Here is a 19,426-nt window from a genome sequence, read left to right as displayed (position 1 = left end):
TTGTGATCTGCCTGCCTCGGCCTCCCAAAGTGCTGGGATTACAGGTGTGAGCCACCGCACCCGGCCAGAATGGGGCTTTTAAGGAGGTTGGGAAGGGTGAGGGGCTGGAAAGTTGGGGTTATTGATTGGTGGAGGAAAGGGAACGAAGTCATTGGGATGTGGAAACTGCGTTCTTTGGTGAGTCAGCTCTTGGGGGGCCCTTCAGACCAGCTGTCAGTGGTTTCATCAGTATGCAAGACCTGAAATAATATCTCCAAGGGAAAACAGCGTTTCATGACGTTCAAGTTGTCATCTACAGAGCAGGGAAGGGGAACTGTGTTCTTGTAACAGGGTCTGTGTGATTCCAGGACAATCAGCATCAAGCAGCTGTGAGCAAGCAGGTTGGAGACAAGCGGGGTGACCTAGTAAGGAAGGCTGAATGTGCTGCCGACATGGCTTATTTCCATTTGTTTCCCTGCTTCCTTTCCTAATTAATTTCATAACATGTATGGGGACAGTCTCACGTGTGCCATGCGCCAGGAAGCAAGTGCTTCACCTGGATCTGTTCACGTAGTCTGCAGCACAACTTACAGGGACGCTAACATCAAGAGCTGTGAGGGTGCCGGGCCCAGTGACTCATACCTGTAATCCCTGCACTTTGGGAGGCTGAGGCAGGAGGATCACCTGAGCCCAGGAGTTCAAGACCAGTTGGGGTGATATGCTGAGATTTGGCTCCCAGCTCATTTATTTCCTTTTTTTGTAGGGACTGGGTCTTGTTGTGTTGCATAGGCTGAGACTTAAGCTTTTAAAAGTGTGTGGACATATTTTTAAACCATCACACCTATAAGTGGTGGGGCCAGGATTCAAACCCAGACCTTTCGGCTCTGTCTTGTCTCCTGGGGATTGGGAGCGTGCAGCCCTGAGTCAGAACCATAAAGTGCGGTCAGTTCCAGTGTGCTCCATTGAACCTCTGAGGCTCTGCTGTGTTCTTCATGAGCCCCTAGTTTTGGGCTGACCACTGGGAGCTCTGCTTCTAGGAATGAGCAGCCAATGAACATGTGTGGGTGCAGTTACGGAAGCTGGGTGCACTCACACTAACTGCCACTAGGTGGCACTATGCTTCCATCTTTCATAATACCAGCGGTCTGGACTTTTTTTTTCCCCAGGAGATCCTTGGCTAGGAATTTCTCCCTTTATTCCTAAGCTCATCCTGTGGGGCTCTGGTCAGCAATCTTAGGACTGTAGGCTGGACCTTGAAATCCTAGCAGATGGTGCTTAGCAGGGATAAGCCCCTTTAGGTTCTGTAACTGACCTCACTTTGCTCTGGGGCTCCCATTCACAGGAAACCACAACCACGCGGGACAACTTGGGCACTCAAGGCAACTTTTCTTTTTTCAAATGTCATCCTTCAGGTCATCGCAAAGTCTTTGGGGTTACAAGACCATCTCAAGGCTTCTCTCAACATCCCGCTTTCCTTTTTTTTTAGTCAGCGTCTCACTCTGTTGCCCAGGCTGGTCTTGAACTCTTGGCTTCAAGGAGTTCTCTTGTATTGGCCTCCCAAAGTGCTGGGATTACAGGCATGAGCCACCATGCCTGGCCTGGACTCTGACTTCTGAGCCAGGCCCTGTGGGGTGGGCTTTGGCTCCCGTCTTGACAGCTGCAGATTTTCTCTCAGCCTGGCTGCAGACTTCAGATTCTTCCTCTCAGTGCCATCTCTCAGACAGATCCCAGCCAATTATAACCTCCTCAGCCCCTTCTGGAATTGCCTTTGTCTCCCTGAACAAAAATTCAATATGGGAGCAGAGTTGGCCAGGCACGATGACTCATAACCATGGTCTCAGCACTTTGTGAGCCTGAGGCATTAGGATCACTTGAAGCCATGAGTTTGAAACCAGCCTGGGCAACATGGCAAGGCTCGGCTCTACCAAAAATACAAAAAAAATTTAGCCAGGGATGGTGGTACACGCCTATAGCCCCAGCTACTCAGGAGGCTGAAGCAGGAAGATCACTTAAGCCCAGAAGGTCAAGGCTACAGTGAGCTAGGACTCCAGCCTGGGTAACATATAGTAAGACCCAGTCTCAAAAATAAATAAAACATTAAAAAAAAATTTATTTTCTATTTTTATTTTTTTGAGATGGAGTTTTGCTCTTGTTGCCCAGGCTGGAGTGCAATGATGTGATCTTGGCTCACTGCAACCTCTGACTCCAGGATTCAAGCGATTCTCCTGCATCAGCCTCCTGAGTAGCTGGGATTACAGCCATGTGCCACCACACCTGGCTAATTTTCGTATTTTTAGTAGAGATGGGGTTTTGCTATATTGTCCAGGCTGGTCTTGAACTTCTGACTTCAGGTGATCTGCCCGCCTCGTCCTCCCAAAGTGCTGGGATTACAGGCGTAAGCCACTGTGCCCAGCAGTGTTTTCTTTTTCTTTCTTTCTTTTTTTTTTTAAAAGAAGTTAGAGTCCATGTTCCTTCCTTTATCCCTTTATCTCATTCTTGGAAATCCATTGCACAACGTTCAATATTTCTGTTTCTGGGTTAGAACCTGGCCTCAGGATATTTTGGCTTAAGGATGTCTTGGCTTAGCCCTAATTATGCAAGCTTCCTGTCGCACATATCTGATTCACATGCAGTCTAATTGTGATTCTGCTGGTCAGTGACGGTGTTTAAGATTAAACTGATGTCAACACCACGGTGACATATCATTCACGCCCACTAGGATGGTCATAATCAAAGAGACGGGTAATAAGAAGTGATGTTGAGAACATGGAGACATTGGAAGCCTCATGCCCTGCTAACCACAAGGTAAAATGGTGCAGCCACAGTGGGAAACTGCTTGGCGTTTCTTCAGAAGGTTAAGATCTAGACCCCAAAGAAGTGAAAACTCAGCTGCACCAAAGCTTTTACATGAATGTTCATACAGTGTTGTTCATAATAGCCAAAGTGTCTATCAGTAGCTAAATGGGTGGAACAGGATGTGGTCTGTCCACATAGTGGAATATTACTCAGCCATAAAAAGGAATAAGGCTGGGTGCAGTGGTTCACACCTGTAATCCCAGCACTTTGAGAGGTGGAGGTGGGAGGATTGTTTGAGCCCAGGAGTTCAAGACCGGCCTGGGCAACATAGTGAGACTCCATCTTAAATAAATAATAAAAGTATAAGAAAATGTTCTAAAATGGATTGTGGGATGGTTGTACAACTCCGAATATACTAAAAGTCACTGAATTGTGTTTTTTCCAGTTGTAGATTCAGGGGTACATACACGATTTTGTTACTGTAGTGTATCATGTGATGCTAAGGTTTGAAGTTGGATTGAACCCATCACCCGGGTAGTGAGCATAGCACACAACAGGTATATATAATAGGTGCCCATGTACCACCAGCCATGGTGGTACATGCCTGTAATCCCAGTTACTCAGAAGGCAGGAGAATTTGCTTTTTCCCTTTTTCTTTTTTTTTCAATTGAGACAAAGTTTTGCCCTTTCTGCTCAGGATGGAGTGCAGTGACGTAATCTCGGCTCACTGTAGCCTCCACCTCCTGGGTTCAAGTGATTCTCCTGCTTCAGCCTCCCGAGTAGCTAGGATTACAGGTACGTGCCACCACACCTGGCTGATTTTGTATTTTTAGTAGGAATTGGTCTTCACCGTCTTGGCCAGGCTGGTCTTGAACTCCTGGCCTCAGGTGATCCGCCTGCCTCAGCCTTCCAAAGTGCCAGGATTACAGGTGTGAGTCACCATCCCCGGCCCCAGTAGGTAGTTTTTCAACCCTTGTCCCTTTCTCTTCTTCCTCCTGGTATTCTTTAGGGGTCTGTTGTTTGCATCTTTCTTTCTTTCTTTTTTTTTTTTTTGAGACCAAGTCTCGCTCTGTTGCCCAGGCTGGAGTGCAGTGGCGTGATCTCAGCTCTCTGCAACCTGCCACTCCCGGGTTCAAACCAATTGTCCTGCCTCAGCCTCCCGAGTAGCAAGGATTACAGGTATGTGCCCCCACACCTGGCTGATTTTGTATTTTTAGTAGTGATTGGTTTTCACCATGTTGGCCAGGCTGGTCTTGAACTCCTGACCTCAGGTGATCCAACTCCCAAAATGCTGGGATTACAGGCGTGAGCCACCACATCTGGCCATCTGCATCTTCATTTCTATATGTACCTGATGTTTAGCTTGTGCTTATAAATGAGAACATGTGGTATCTGGTTTTCTATTTCCGTGTTAGTTCCTTTATGATAATGGCCTCTAGCTGGAGGTGCTGCAGAGGGCATGATTCTGTTCTTTTTTTATGGCCGCCTAGTATTCCATGATGCATGTGTACCATATTTTAAAAATCCAATCCGGGGCCGGGCACGGTAGCTCATGCCTGTAATCCCAGCACTTTGGCAGGCCAAGCTGGGTGGATCACTTGTGGTCAGGAGTTCGAGACTAACCTGGCTAACATAGTGAAACCCCATCTCTACTAAAAATACAAAAATTAGCCCAGCATGGTAACACATACCTGTAATCCCAGCTACTCAGGAGGCTGAGGTAGAAGAATTGCTCGAATCTGTTAAAATGTGCGTGCTGAATGAAAAGAGCCCCCAAACCGGCTTTCCGTGAGCTACATGGCTCATTATTCACCTGGGTGCAGGAGGGCTGAGGCTGCAAAGGGCGGAGGGATAGAAGTTGGTTTTATAGGTTTGGGTGGGCAGTGGAAAGTTACAGTTTAAGGTGGTTTTTTGCAGGCTGGGAGGGGATCATAGGGTGTGGAGTAGGGTCCTAGGGTTGACCAAGGTCGGTTCCAAAGTCCAGTCGCCTTATCAGTTAGGGCCAGAATAAGGAACTGTAGAGAATATCTCGGGTAAGTGGGCACCACAGGGGTTGATCTTTTTTTTCCTCTCTTCATGGTCTTCTTGTTGCTTTAGATTTTCCAGGAACTCATCTGGGGTGTCTGCGCAGGTCACAGAAGGTAACGTGGCGTCCATAGAACTGTCTGTCAGAATAAAAGACCTTACAGAACCCAGGGAGCTGGAGGTTGCATTGAGCCAAGATTGTGCCATTGCATTCCAGCCTGGGCAACAAGAGTGACACTCCATCTCAAAAAAAAAAAAAAAAAAAAAAATCCAGTTGGTTGTTGATGGGCCCTTGAGTTGACTGTAAGTATTTGCTGTTGTGAATAGTGCTGCAGTGAACATGCGGGTGCAGGTGTCCTTTTGGCATAACTATATTTTCCTTTGGACGTGTACGTAGTAATGGGATTGCTGAGTTCAATGGTAATTTTTTTTTTTTTTTTTTTTTGGATGGAGTCTCACTCTGTTGCCAGGCTGGAGTGAAATGGTCTCAATTCATTTCAGCCTCTGCCTCCCGGGTTCAAGTGATTCTAGTGCCTCAGCCTCCTGAGTAGCTGGGACTACAAGGCACATGCCATCATGCCCAGCTAATTTTTATATTTTTAGTAAATATGGGGTTTCATCATGTTGATCAGGATGGTCTTGATCTCTTGACCTCATGATCCACCTGCCTTGGCCTCCCAATATGCTGGGATTACAGGCGTGAGCCACCGTGCTCGGCCACATGGTAGTTCTATTTTTGGTTCTTTGAGAAAGAAGTCTCCAAACTCCTTTCCACAGGGGCTGAACTAATTCACATTCCCACCAACAGTATCTAAGTGTTCCTTTGGCCACAGCCCTGTCAACATCTATTATTTTTGGCTTTCTAATAAAAGCCATTGACTGGTGTGAGAAGGTACCTCATTGCGGTTTTGATTTGCATTTCTCTGATGATTAGCGATGTCGAGCATTTTTTGATGTTCGTTGGCTACCTGTATATCTTCAAGAGCAAAGTATCTATTATGTCCTTTGCCCACTTTTTAATAGAGTTGTGTATTAGGGTGTATATATCTATGTCTATGTTCTATTACAGGATATATATATTAAAGGATGTAAATTTATATCATAGGAGATATAGATAAATATATATATACACACACACACACCCTAACACACACACCCTAACACACACACACACCCAACACACACACACACACCCTAACACACACACATACCCTAACACACATAGACACCCTAACACAGACACACCCTAACACAGACACCCTAACACACACACACCCTAACATACACACACACACTGTAACACACACACCCAACGCACACACACCCTAACACACACACACACCCTAACACACACACCCTAACACACACAGACACCCTAACACACACACACACCCTAACATACACACCCTAACACACACAGACACCCTAACACACACACACCCTAACATACACACATACCCTAACACACACACACCCCAACACACACACACACCCTAACACACACACACCCTAACACACACACACCCTAACACACACACACACCCAACACACACACACACCCTAACACACACACACACACGTATAAAGGGGAGTTTATGAAGGAGTATTAACTCATGATTAACTGTCTGCAAGCTGAGGAGCAAGGAAGCCAATCCGAATCCCACAGCAGAAGAACTTGGAGTCCGATGTTTGACGGCAGGAAGCATCCAGCGGGGGAGAAAGGTGTAGGCTGGGAGGCTAGGCCAGTCTAGGCTTCTCACGTTTTTCTGCTTATTTCATATTCTAGCTGCGCTGGCAGCTGATTAGTGGGTGCCCACCCAGATTGCAGGTGGGTCTGCCTTCCCCATCTCCCTTGGCCACACCCTCACAGACACACCCAGGACCAATACTTTGTGTCCTCCAATCCAATCAGGTTGACAGTCTTAACGATCATAGGTTGTTTGTTTGGCTTCTTAGGTTCCTTGTAGATTTTGGATGTTAGACTTTTGTTAGAAGCATAGTTTGTGAATATTTCCTCCCTTTCTGCAGGCTGTTTACTCTGGTAGCTTCTCTTGCTGTGCAGAAGCGCTTTAGTGTAATTAGGTCCCACTGTCAATTTTTGTTTTTGTTGCAGTTGCTTTGAGGGACTTGAGGCCAGCGTCGAGAAGGGTATTTCTTAGCTGTTCTTTCAGGATGTCTATCATTCTGAGGTGCTCCATTTGAGTCTTTAACCTATCTGGAGTTGATCTTTGCATACGGTGCTAGGGTCCAGTTTCATTCTTCTGCATACGGATACTCAGTTATCTTAGTACCATTTATTGACCAATAATAAGGAGTCCTTTCCCCCTTCCTAGTTTTTTGAGACAGGGTCTTGCTCTGTCTTGCACTGCACTCTGGAGTGCAGTGGCACAACCATGGCTCACTACAGCCTCAATCTCCCTGGCTCAGGTGATCCTCCTGCCTCAGTCTCCCTAGTAGCTGAAACTGCAGGTGCCCACAACCACACTCAACTAATTTTTTTTGTGTTTTTGGTGGGGGGGATGGAGATGGGGTCTTGCCAGTTGCCTAGGCCAGTGTCAAACTCCTGGGCTCAGGCAGTCCTCTGCCTGTGCCTTCCAAGGTTATGGGATTACAGGTGTGAGCCACCAAACCCAGCCTCCATCGCTTACTTTTGTCAAGTTTGTTGAAGACTTGGTGGTTATAGGTGTGTTTCCTCACACCCATAGGTTATAGGTGTGGCTTTATTTCTGGGTTATCTATTTTGTTCAGTTGGTCTATGTGTTTTGAATTGTACATTTTAAATGGGTGAATTTTTATGATATACAACATACGGTTTACATATATCACATATATGTACATTAAAATGTACATACATAGTATGTAAACCATATGTATACATGTGAGTGGTTAACTGGAGCTAGGAGTTCCTGTAAAACTCAGATTTTTCCGTGACGTTGTATTGTATGATGTTGTCTGTCATATGATACATATATCTCAGAGTTTGCAGAAAAGAAGACTAACCTAGGCTGGGCATGGTGGCTCATGCCTGTAATCTCAGCACTTTGGAGGCTGAGGCAGGCAGATTACTTGGGTTCAGGAGTTCGAGACCAACCTGGGCAAAAAAGTGACACTACGGTGCTCGCTTCAGCAGCACATGTACTAAAACTGGAATGCTACAGAGAAGATTAGCACGGCCCCTGCGCAAGGACGACACGCAAATTCATGAAGCCTTCCATGCTTTTTTATTAAAAAAAGTGACACTACAAAAAAAAAATACAAAATTAAGCCAGATGTGGTGTGTGCACCTGTGGACCCAGCTACTCTGGAGGCTGAGGCAGGAGGATGGCGTGAGCCCAGGAGGCAGAGGTTGCAGTGAGCTGAGATTGCACCACTGTACTCCAGCCAGATAGAGTGAGACCCTGTCTCAAAAAAAAAACCCAAAAAACAAAAAACCTGGTGGTAAGCTGCTTTTAAAATTTTAATTGTAACTCTTCTCTATGCTTCTTTCAGCTTCCTAAATAATTGCATTTCAGGTCAGGCACAGTGGCTCACACCTGTAATCACAGCACTTTGGGAGGCCAAGGAGGATGGATCACCTGAGGTCAGGAGTTCAAGGCCAGCCTGGCCAACATGGTGAAACCCCATCTCTACTAAAAATTAGGAGAATTGCTTGAACCAGGGAGGCAGAGGTTGCAGTGAGCCGAGATCGTGCCACTGAATTCCAGCCTGGGGGACAGAGTGAGACTCTGTCTCAAAAAAAAAATTGCATTTCAAAAGAAAGTGACCATCTATCCCAGCTCGAGACTAATGGCAGATACACAGGAAACATTCATGTCTTTGGTCTCCACTCTCAGATGTGATGCCTCGAGCAGCCATTCAGTATGGCAGGACCCTCACCCGCCTCACCTGCCACCCCGTCCACATCCTGAAAGGGGGCTATGAGCGTTTCTCAGGCATGTACCCCTTCTTCCGGACCCAGAAGATCATCTGGATGCCTCAGGTAGGGCAAAATGCTGAGCATAGGCAGGCCGAGATGGGAAGGTGGGGCCTGGAAACTGACCAGTGGGGGACTGAATAGGAGAAACAGGAGAATGGGACAGAGGATGTAGAGAAAGAGGACAGGATGGGGGAGACTGGGCTGCAGAAATGAACATGGGGCTGCCAGGAGTCCAGGTCTAGTTTTTGGTTGTTATTTTTTTTTTTAGACACAGTCTCACTCTGTTGCCCAGGCTGGGGTAATCTCGGCTCACCACCACCTCCACCTCCCAGGTTCATGTGATTCTCCTGCCTCAGCCTCCTGAGTAGCTGGGACTACAGGTGTGCACCCCCATGCCTGGCTATTTTTTGTATTTTTAGTAGAGACGGGGTTTCATCATGTTGCCCAGACTGGTCTCAAACTCCTGACTTTAAGTGATCCACCCACCTTGGCCTCCCAGAGTGCTGCAATTAGGGCGTGAGCTACTGTGCCCGGCCCCAGTTTTTTATGGGGAATTGATCGCTGTATGGTTCAAACGGTGGGGCCTGTTCAGAGGGCAGGCTTCCCGAGGGAGATCCGGATGGAGAACTGATGCCAACGTCAGACAGTCAGGGGCATGTCGGCCCGAGACCACCTCTTTTTTCTTGGCTGTCTGCTTCCACAAATCCTAACTGGATCCGGAGGATACAAAAATACAGACATGTGGGAAGGATCGGTCAGGCTCACGGCTCATGCCTGTATCCCTAGCTCTTTGGGAGGCCGAGGCAGATGGATTGCTTGAGCGCAGGACTTTTGAGACCAGCCTGGGCAACGTGGTGAGACCTCGTCTCTACAAAACATTTAAAAAATGGAGCTCGGTGTGGTGGCTTATACCTATAAACCCATTACTTTGGGAGGCCGAGTTGATTGGATTATTTGAGCTCAGGAGTCTGAGACTAAACTGAGCAACATGGCAAAACCCTGTCTCTACCAAAAATACAAAAATTCACTGGGCGTGGTGGCCCACCCGTAGTCCCAGCTACTCAGGAGGCTGAGGCAGGAGAATCACTGGAACCCAGGAGGCAGAGGTTGCAGTGAGCCGAGATCTTGCCACTGCTCTCCAGCATGGTTGACAGAGCAAGACCCTGTCTCCAAAAAAAAAAAAAAAGAAAGAAAGAAAATCAGCCAGGTGTGGTGACTCACACCTGTAGTCCTAGCACTCTGGAAGGCCAAGGCAAGAGGATTGCTTGATATCAGGAGTTCAAGACCAGCCTGGGCGATATAGTGAGACCCCATCTCTATTATAATTTCTTTTTTTTTTTTATGCAGAGACAGGGTTTCACCATGTTGGTCAGGCTGGTCTCCATCTTCTGACCTCATGATCTGCCTGTCTCAGCCTCCCAAAGTGCTGGGATTACAGGCGTGAGCGACCAAACCCAGCTGGTTTTAACTTTTTCTAACAGTCGCCTTCAGCTGTCTTCCCATTCTTGCCCTTAGCAACATCTTGAGCAGATTCCATACTTTCTGGCCACTTTTGATGGCAAATGTGACCATTCACAGGATGTTTGATTGTGTTAAGGAATTGTTGCTTTTCAAATTCAAAAATAATTGAAAGAATTGAAGATTCTTCCAGTCTTCAATTGGAAGATTAAGCATAATAACCAATAATATGGTTAAAAACCATAACAACATTATTATAGTTATTATTAAAAAGTGCATGTCCCGCCAGGCATGGTGGCACGTGCCTGTAGTCCCAGCTACTCAGGAGGCTGAGGCTGGAGATCGCCTGAGCCCAGTAGTTCTGGGCTGTAGTGCGCTATGCCGATTGGGTGTCTGCACTAATTTTGGCATCAATATGATGACCTCCCGGGAGCGGGGTACCACCAGGTTACCTAAGGAGGGGTGAACCGGTCCAGGTTGGAAATGGAGCAGGTCAAAACTCCTGTGCTGATCAGTAGTGGAATTGAGCATGTGAATAGCCACTGCACTCCAGCCTGGGCAACATAGTGAGACCCCGTCTCTAAGAAAATACAAATAAAAAATTAAAAAGTACAAATCCCTATCTTTTTAGACATACAGAACAAAATATTTACAGGTGAAGTGACATGATGTCTGGAGTCTCCTTTCAAATAATCGGGATGAGGTGAGAAGGTGGTGAGGGTATAGAGGAAAGCCCGTCCCCTGCCCCACATGCCCACATTCCTTCACCAGAACCCCAGAATGATCCTGTGTGATAAGGCAGGGACTCATGCCTGAGGTCAGACATGTTCCCAGATCCAGGGTATGCATGTCTGGCTCCCAAAGACATCCCCTTCTTCCACTGAGATAACAGCACTGTGAATTTCAGCTCAACAGGTGTACGATAAGTTAAAGGAAGTAAAGGCAGTCAGTCTAGCATAAGCCAGGGCAGTTCAACGTTCCAGCCTCAACTCTGCATCAAGTCTTCTCTTGGTTAGAATGCCTCCTTGCTCTTGGAGGACCCTTCCCTGGTTTTGCAGGGTGCAGAGCGATTAGTTTCTTCTCTGCAAAGCCTACACTGCTGATAATCATCACCGCCCCCTCATTTCTGCAGCTTTAGGAAGGTGTCATTGACATGATGAACTGCACATATTCCTGTAACTCGCCTTTGCCCCAGTCTTATAGAATCGGGAAGCGGGGGCAGGGTTGTGGCTGGGGTGTCTGTGAAGGCTGGATTGGGTTACTTGTCTGTGGTTATCTTTAGAATGTAGGTGACTGGCCACAGCTGGTGGCTCAAGCCTGGAATCCCAGGACTTTTGGGAGGTCAAAGAGGTGGGAGGATCGCTTGAGGCCAGGACTTTGAGACAACATAGTGAGACCTTATTTACACAAAAATTAAAAAAAAAATGGCTTGGCATTGTGATACACACCTATAGTTCCAGCTACTCAGGCTGAGGTGGGAGGATCGCTTGAGCCCAGGACTTTGAGGCTGCAGTGAGTCATGATTGTGCCCCTGAACTCCAGCCTGAGTGATAGAACAAGACCCCATCTCTTAAGAAAAAAAGATCTCAGCACTTTGGGAGGACAAGGTGGTGGATCACTTGAGGTCAGGAATTCGAGACCGGTCTGGGCAACATGGTGAAATCACACAACCTGAGCAACATGTTGAAACCCTGTCTCTACTAAAAATACAAAAATTACCTGGGTATGGTGGCACATGCCTGTAATCCCACGTACTTGGGAGGCTGAGACAGGAGAATCACTTGAACCCAGGAGGCGGCGGTTGCAGTGAGCCAAGATCATACCAGTGCACTCCAGCTTGGGCGACAGAGCGAGGCTTCATCTCCTAAAAAAAAAAAAAAAATAAGAAAGATTCAGGAGGTAGCACTGATTAGACATGAGGGCATGGGAGAGGGAGTGTTCTGGGATGATGTTGGATCTTAGGCAGTGACGGGGGCTATGATATGGTTCATTGTGAGGCACATTCGGGAGGGGTCGGGGAAGAAGTGGTTTTAGGAGGAAAGGCAGTGGACTCAGTTTGGCCACATTCATTTGAGATACTCATTTCCTTTGCATTGTGTCACCGAGCATTCACACACAATTTACAGTATGGTGTTTTTTTTTTATGCACACCACGCCCTCTTCCCAGCCAAACCCACACAACCGCAGAAAAGGAAGCTGGTTTCAAAACAGCAGGAAGAGGGTTGATAGATTTGCTATGGGATTTTTGCAGGTTTTTTTTTTCTTTTGAGACTGTGTCTCTGTTGCTCAGCCTGGAGTGCAGTGGCACGATCTTGGCTCACTTCAACCTCCACCTCCCAGGTTTAAGTGATTCTCCTGCCTCAGCCTCCAGAGTAGCTGGGATTACAGGCACGTGCCACCACATCTGGCTAATTTTTGTATTTTTAGTACAGATGGGGTTTCACCATGTTGGCTAGGCTGGTCTCAAACTCCTGACCTCAGGTGATCCATGCACCTCAGCTTCCCAGAGTGCTCAGATTACAAGTGTGTGCCACCATGCCTGGCCTTCTAGTGAGATTTTTCAAGTGGAAATTGAAAGGGGGATTTCACTTGGCACCAGCAGGCTGCATGTTCCGGTTAGGAGCAGCCCACGCGCTGGAGTAAGCAGTGGGCCCGCCTGCAGGCAGTGGGGTCATGCCTCTCCGTGGTACAGGCTTGAGAACTGGCTCAGCTTGGTGTCTGTTCTTTGCTAATGGCTTTTGAAGCTAGTGGCTTGGCAAGGATGTGGGCTTGCAGAGGGTTCACTGCTGTGGGGAAAGGAATGAGGTGCGCTGAGTTCAGGTGGCTCTGAAGGACCCACACAAGCAGTGAAGTAGCCGGAGGTCCTTACGATGTTCCTGAGAAGGACTTGGAGCCAGGGGACTTTTGGAACTGATTTTGATTTTTGGCAAAGGTCAGCATTTTCTTTTCTTTTTTAGACGGAGTCTCACTCTGTCACCAGGCTGGAGTGTGATACCAGCTCACTGCAACCTCTGCCTCTTAGGTTCAAGCGACTCTCCTGCCCCAGCCTCCTGAGTAGCTTGGAGTACAGGCGTGCACTGCCACATCTGGCTAATTTTTATATTTTTAGTAGAGACAGGGTTTCACCATGTTGGTCAGGCTGGTCTCAAATTCCTGACCTCAGGTGAGCCACCTGCCTTGGCCTCCCAAAGTGCTGCTGGGATTACAAGCATGAGCCACGGTGCCTGGCTTTTTTTGTTTTCTTTTTTACATAAGAGACTGGCTGGAGTGCAGTGGCACGATCTCGACTGACTGCAACCTCTGCCTCCCAGGGTCAAGCGGTTTTCCTGCCTCAGCCTCCCGAGTAGCTGGGACTACAGGCTTGCGCCACCATGCCCGGCTGATTTTTGTGTTTTTAGTGGAAACAGGGTTTCAGTTGTTGGCCAGGTTGGTCTTGAACTCCTGACTTCAGATGCTTTTCCTGCCTCGGCCTCCCAAAATGATGGGGTTACAGATGTGAGCCACCTCACCTGGCCCCTCCTGTATACTTAAATAATCTCTAAATTATTTATAATACTAATACAATGTGCATGCTATGTAAATAATTGTTATACTGTATTGTTTAGGAAATAATGACAAGAAAAAAGTGTGTGCATGTTCTGTACAGATACAACCATGAATTTTTTTATTTTTTAATTTAATTTTTAATTTTTTTTAATAAAGATGGGGTTTCACCATGTTGGTCAGGCTGGTCTTGAACTCCTGACCACAGGTGATCTGCCCATCTTGGCCCCCCAAAGTGCTGGGATTACAGGCATGAGCCACTGTGCCTGGTAACAACCATTAATTTTTTTTCTGGATATTTTTGATCCAAGGTTGCTTGAATCCATGGATGTGGAACCCACAGATGAGGGGGCAGATTGCATTTGGTTATCTGAACTCCTGAAGCCTTTTTTCATAGTGCCTTATGGGGGACTAGTGTTTCTTAGAACACACTTAGGGAAATGTAGAGATAATCCTTCACTTTGTGTTTTAAATAAACAAAAGTTTTAATTAAAACATTGGACCTGGAACTCAGGAAACTCCCGTTTAAGTAGTTGTCGTGTTCCCTCTACACATACGCTGGCTTAATCAGAATTCATTTCTGGGCATGCAGGTGGCTCACATTTGTATTCCAGCACTTTGGGAGGCTGAGGCAGGAGGATCACTGCAGGCCTGGAGTTTGAGGCTAGCCTGGGCAGCATAGCGAGATCCCATCTCTGCAAAAGATAAAAGTATCAAAATTATCTGGGTGTAGTCATGTGCACTTGTCGTCCCAGCTACCTGGGAGGCTGAGGCAGGAGAATCACTTGACCCCAGGAGGTCAAGACGGCAGAGAGCTGCGATTGAGCCACTTGCACTCCAGTCTGGGTAGCAGAGTGAGACCCTGTATCTTAAAAAAAAGAAAGAGATAAGCTGAGCATGGTGGCTCATGCCTCCCACTTTGGGAGGCCAAGGCAGGTGGGTTACTTGAGGTCAGGAGTTCAAGACCAGCCTGGCCAGCACAACTAAAGCTCATCTCTACCAAAAAATACACAAAAATTAGCTGGATGTAGTGGTGCACACCTGTAATCCCAACTACTCAGGAGGCTGAGGCAAGAGAATCTCTTGAACCCAGGAGGCGGAGGTTGCAGTGAGCCAAGATCGCACCACCGCACTCCAGCTTGGGCAACAGAGTGGGACTCTGTCTCAAAATATTTATGTGGGGCCAGGCGTGGTGGCTCATGCCATAATCCCAACACTTTGGTAGGCCGAGGCGGGCTGATCACAAGGTAAGGAGATCAAGACCTTCCTGGCCAAGATGGTGAAACCCCATCTCTATTAAAAATATAAAAAATTAGCTGGACATGGTGGCATGTGCCTGTAGTCCCAGCTACTCGGGAGGGTGAGGCAGGGGAATCACTTGAACCTGGGAGGCAGAGGTTGCGGTGGGCTGAGATCTCGCCCTTGCATTCCAGCCTGGGCAGCAAGAGTGAAATGCTGTCTCAAAAAAAATGTGTGTGTTTGTGAGGTTTGGACAAAAAAAAAAAAAATTATAACAAGAGATCTGTCCTTCTCCATCCATCCTCCCAAGCCCCCAGTACACACTGGGTTGTTACAGTTCTGGGCCGCAGCGTCCTCAGTACAACCTTTGTGCACCTGGCCAAGTGTACACAGGTGCCATGGAGGGAAACAGACACCAGTGCTGAGACCCCGTGCTCTGCACCGTGAGACCGTGGTTCAGTGCTTTTGTTGTGACTTGCGCTGTGCTCCCACACAGTCATGCCAGTCTCTTTCAAAGTTTGGATCTCCATCGCTGTCACTGTCCCGGAACTTCCCTTCCATGCCGGTTTGCTGAGCTGTGTTTCAAGAGACAAGCATCCCTCTTCCCTGAGGAGTGTGCTCATAGCGGCCTTTCTCCTTCCACACCTCAGGAACTGGATGCGTTTCAGCCATACCCCATTGAAATCGTGCCGGGAAAGGTCTTCCTGGGCAATTTCAGTCAAGCCTGTGACCCTAAAATTCAGAAGGACTTGAAAATCAAGGCCCATATCAATGTCTCCATGGAAACGGGGCCCTTGTAAGTACAGGAAATGCTATCTATTTGTATTTCATTTTATTTTTTAATATTTACATTTATTTGTTTTTATTTTTGAGAAAGAGTCTTGCTCTGTCACCCAGGCTGGAGTACAATGGCACAATCTTGGCTCACTGCAACCTCCGCCTCCCGGGTTCAAGTGATTCTCCTGCCTCAGTCTCCCATGTTGCTGGGACTACAGGTGTGTGCCATCACGCCCGGTTGATTTTTGTATTTTTTAGTAGAGGCAGGGTTTCACAATGTTGGCCGGACTGGTCTTGAACTCCTGGCCTCAAATGATCCACGTGCCTCGGCCTCCCAAAGTGCTGGGGTTACAGGCGTGAGCCCCTGCGCCCGGACTATATTTTATTTTATTTTTTATTTCATTTTAGAGACAGGGTCTTGTACTGTTTCCCAGATGAGGTCTCACTATGTTGCCCAGGTTGGTCAGGAACTCCTAGCCTCAAGCGATCTGCCTTGCCCTCCCAAAGTGCTGGGATTATAGGCATGAGCCACCATGCCTGGCTAAGATAGGTACTTAAAAAAATTTGGGGGGGGATTTCCAGCTATCTGGAATCCCCTCCCACATAGTGGGAGCTTAAAATAAAAAATAAAAAATAAATTTTTTGACTGGGTTTAGTGGTTCACGCCTATAATCCCAGCACTTTGGGAGGCCAAGGCGGGTGGATCAGCTGAGGTTGGAAGTTCGAGACCAGCCTGGCCAACATGGTAAAACACTGTCTCTACTAAAAATATAAACATAAGCTGGGCATGGTGCCACATGCCTGTAATCCCAGCCACTCGGGAGGCTGAGGCAGGAGAATCACTTGAACCTGAGAGGCAGAGATTGCAGTGAGCTGAGATTGTGCCACTGCACTCCAGCCTGGGCAACAGAGCAAGACTCTGTCTCAAATAAAAAAAAGACGAACTCGGCCGGGCGCGGTGGCTCAAGCCTGTAATCCCAGCATTTTGGGAGGCCGAGGCGGGTGGATCATGAGGTCAAGATATCGAGACCATCCTGGTCAACATGGTGAAACCCCGTCTCTACTAAAAATACAAAAAAAATTGGCTGGGCACGGTGGCGCGTGCCTGTAATCCCAGCTACTCAGGAGGCTGCAGCAGAATTGCCTGAACCCAGGAGGCGGAGGTTGCGGTGAGCCAAGATAGCGCCATTGCACTCCAGCCTGGGTAACGAGCGAAACTCCGTCTCAAAAACAAAACAAAACAAAACAAAAAATGAACTCTCGCTTTGTGATACTCCCACCTCTTTGTCTCCCAAGTTACTGAGCTTAGAGGCATGAGCCACCGCACCCAGCCTGGATGTTTTTTCCCAGGAGAGGTTGAGTTACCTGTGCACAGTCCCCTTACACAAGCTCAGCATCCTCCCTGTGGCCTTTCTGCTGTGATGAAAACCCCGTAATGGGGTTGTGTGTCTTCTGCGTTCGGCCTGATGACCTGTGTGGTCCTTCGTGTAGTTTTGCAGGCGAAGCTGACAAGCTCCTGCACATCCGGATAGAAGATTCCCCGGAAGCCCAGATTCTTCCCTTCTTACGCCACCTGTGTCACTTCATTGGTAAGGAGCGTTCCTTGGCCAGGTAGCCACTGGCCTATGTCTGGGGAAGCAGAGGGGCAGTGGCGCCTCCTTCACAGGCTTCTTCCGGATGGTGACTCCCTGTGCTCTGGAGAGAAGGGGCAGGGCCCGGCACGTGCCCAGCCTGGGTGGGACGAGCTCCAGGACAGGTCCAGCGTCTCAGGAGCCCTTAGTGAAATAAGCAACCATGGCATTGACTTCCAGGGGAGTGGGGCCCAAGATTGTGGGTTGAGCATCCTAGGCTCTGGCCCTGGCTGGACAGCTGAGCCCTTCTGGGCTTGTAAAATGAGGGTGATGTCTGCCCACAAGTGTACATGCTGGTAGAGGCTCTGGGCTGAGCTCTGGGACCAGGAGGCAAATCTCTCTCCATCCATGCCTTCATCCTTGGTCTGTGGTCTGCGAGTGGAATGGAAGGAGGACTGCAAAGCCCTTTCAGCTCTGGCTTCCAATATTTTCTTTTGTTTTTGTTTGTTGGTTGGTGGAGTTGGGGTCTTACTATGTTGCCCAGGCAGGTCTTGAACTCGTAGCCTCAAGCAATGCTCCTTCCTCAGCCTCTCAAAGTGCTGGGATTATAGGCATGAGCCACCATGCCCAAGTGATGCCCACCAGTTACTTAACTCATCGAGAGTGGGTTTTTTTCAATACTGGGGCTCCAGATTGCCCGAGGAGAGTAAGATCCACAGAGACAGAAGGGCTGAGTCAGGGCGGAGTCCCCACCCCGGGCCTGCCTGTCTGGCACCAACACAGCCCCTGGCCTGAGCCACTGTACCAAGGCCGGAGCATGGTGTTTTGGCCCAACCATCCCTTATTTTAATTTTTTGAGACAGGGTCTGGCTCATTCATTCGTCCAAGCTGGAGTACCTTGTCATAGTCTTGGCTCACTGCCACCTCTACCTCCTAGGCTCAAGGAATTCTCCTTCCTCAGCATCCCAAGTAGCTGGACTACAGGCATGCACCATCATGCCCATCTAATTTTTGTATTTGTAGTAGAGATGGGTTTTTGCCATGTTGCCCAGGCTGGTCTTGAACTCCTGAGCTCAAGCAATCTACTCGCCTCAGCTTCCCAAAATACTGGGATTACAGGCGTGAGCCACTGCACCCAGCCCCAACTATTCTTTATTTCCCAGCAGATGTCAACTGTCACTCAACTAGGACCTGAGGCTGAGACAACCCACATGTCCCACCTGAGATTGCAGAGCCTTGTGGCCCAAAGAGGCCCCCATCCAGCCCCCCTCCCTGGGTAGCACTGAGCCAGTCCTTAATGAATGAACGGTGCTCAGTTTCTTCATTCAGATGAGGGATGTGGCCTTCATCATTTCTGCATCCTCCTTCAGCCCTGGCAGTCTGTGACTTTGCGCTTGGTATGCTTATCTTCAGTCCCTGAGGGGTGCCAGACCAGCGTCGGGTGCCAGCTTAGATTTCCTGTCCCTGGTCAGGACTCACAGCTTCAGGGGTGCTGTGATTGTAGTTGACATCTCTGTGCCAGGCACTGGGCTCAGCATGGAACAAAACCAAACCATGTGGAGTAGGTAGTATTTTCCACATGAGGACACAGTGGCTTAAAGCCACTTACCCTCCAGCCTGGGCAACATTGTGAGACCCCATCTGTGCAAAAAAAGTTAGCTGGACCTGGTGGCACGTGCTAAGGTGGGAGAATGGCTTGAGCCCAGGAGTTCAAGGTTGCAGTGAGCTGTGATTGCACCACTGTGTTCCAGCCTGGGCCACAGAGCAAGACCCAGTCTCTAAAATACAATAAATAAAAATAGGCTGGCCACAGTGGCTCTTGCCTGTAATCCCAGTACTTTAAGAGTCTGAGGCAGGCAGATCACCTGAGGTCAGGAGTTCAAGACCAGCGTGAACAACATAGTGAGACTCCATGTCTATATTTAAAAAAAAAAAAGTCAGATGCAGGGGCCCACGCTCATAATCCCAGCACCTCGGGAGGCCAAGGTGGGCAGATCACCTGAAGCCATGAGTTGGAGACCAGCCTGGCCAACATGGTGAAACCTGTCTCTACTAAAAATACAAAAAATTAGCTGGGCGTGGTGGCAGTCACTTGTAATCCCAGCTACTTGGGAGGCTAAGG

At 48.2% G+C, this 19,426-nt stretch overlaps 1 protein-coding gene and 1 non-coding gene across 41 annotated transcripts in view; both read left to right on the top strand.

Annotated features, from left to right (window-relative positions):
* STYXL1 (serine/threonine/tyrosine interacting like 1) overlaps positions 1–19,426 on the top strand; it is a 58,119-nt gene that overhangs the window by 30,435 nt on the left and 8,258 nt on the right. For 24 of the 40 annotated variants that reach the window (XM_054247745.2, XM_054247682.2, XM_054247675.2 and 21 more), the window contains 3 exons: positions 8,634–8,779; positions 15,607–15,752; positions 17,225–17,322. In XM_054247745.2, coding sequence (XP_054103720.1) covers positions 8,634–8,779; positions 15,607–15,752; positions 17,225–17,322 — 390 coding nt within the window. Of the gene's footprint in view, positions 1–2,698; positions 2,785–3,855; positions 3,955–4,872; positions 4,917–8,633; positions 8,780–15,606; positions 15,753–17,224; positions 17,323–19,426 lie in introns of all 40 variants that reach the window. The other 16 variants (XM_078355223.1, XM_078355195.1, XM_078355192.1 and 13 more) reach the window with 4 other exon arrangements.
* LOC118151818 (U6 spliceosomal RNA) lies at positions 7,915–8,021 on the top strand. Its single transcript, XR_004740225.2, has one exon. It is a non-coding gene; the product is annotated as a U6 spliceosomal RNA (small nuclear RNA).

The sequence above is a fragment of the Callithrix jacchus genome, chromosome 2 (assembly GCF_049354715.1).
Source record: "Callithrix jacchus isolate 240 chromosome 2, calJac240_pri, whole genome shotgun sequence".
Lineage (NCBI taxonomy): Eukaryota > Metazoa > Chordata > Mammalia > Primates > Cebidae > Callithrix > Callithrix jacchus.
This window is presented reverse-complemented; position numbering and strand designations above follow the sequence as displayed.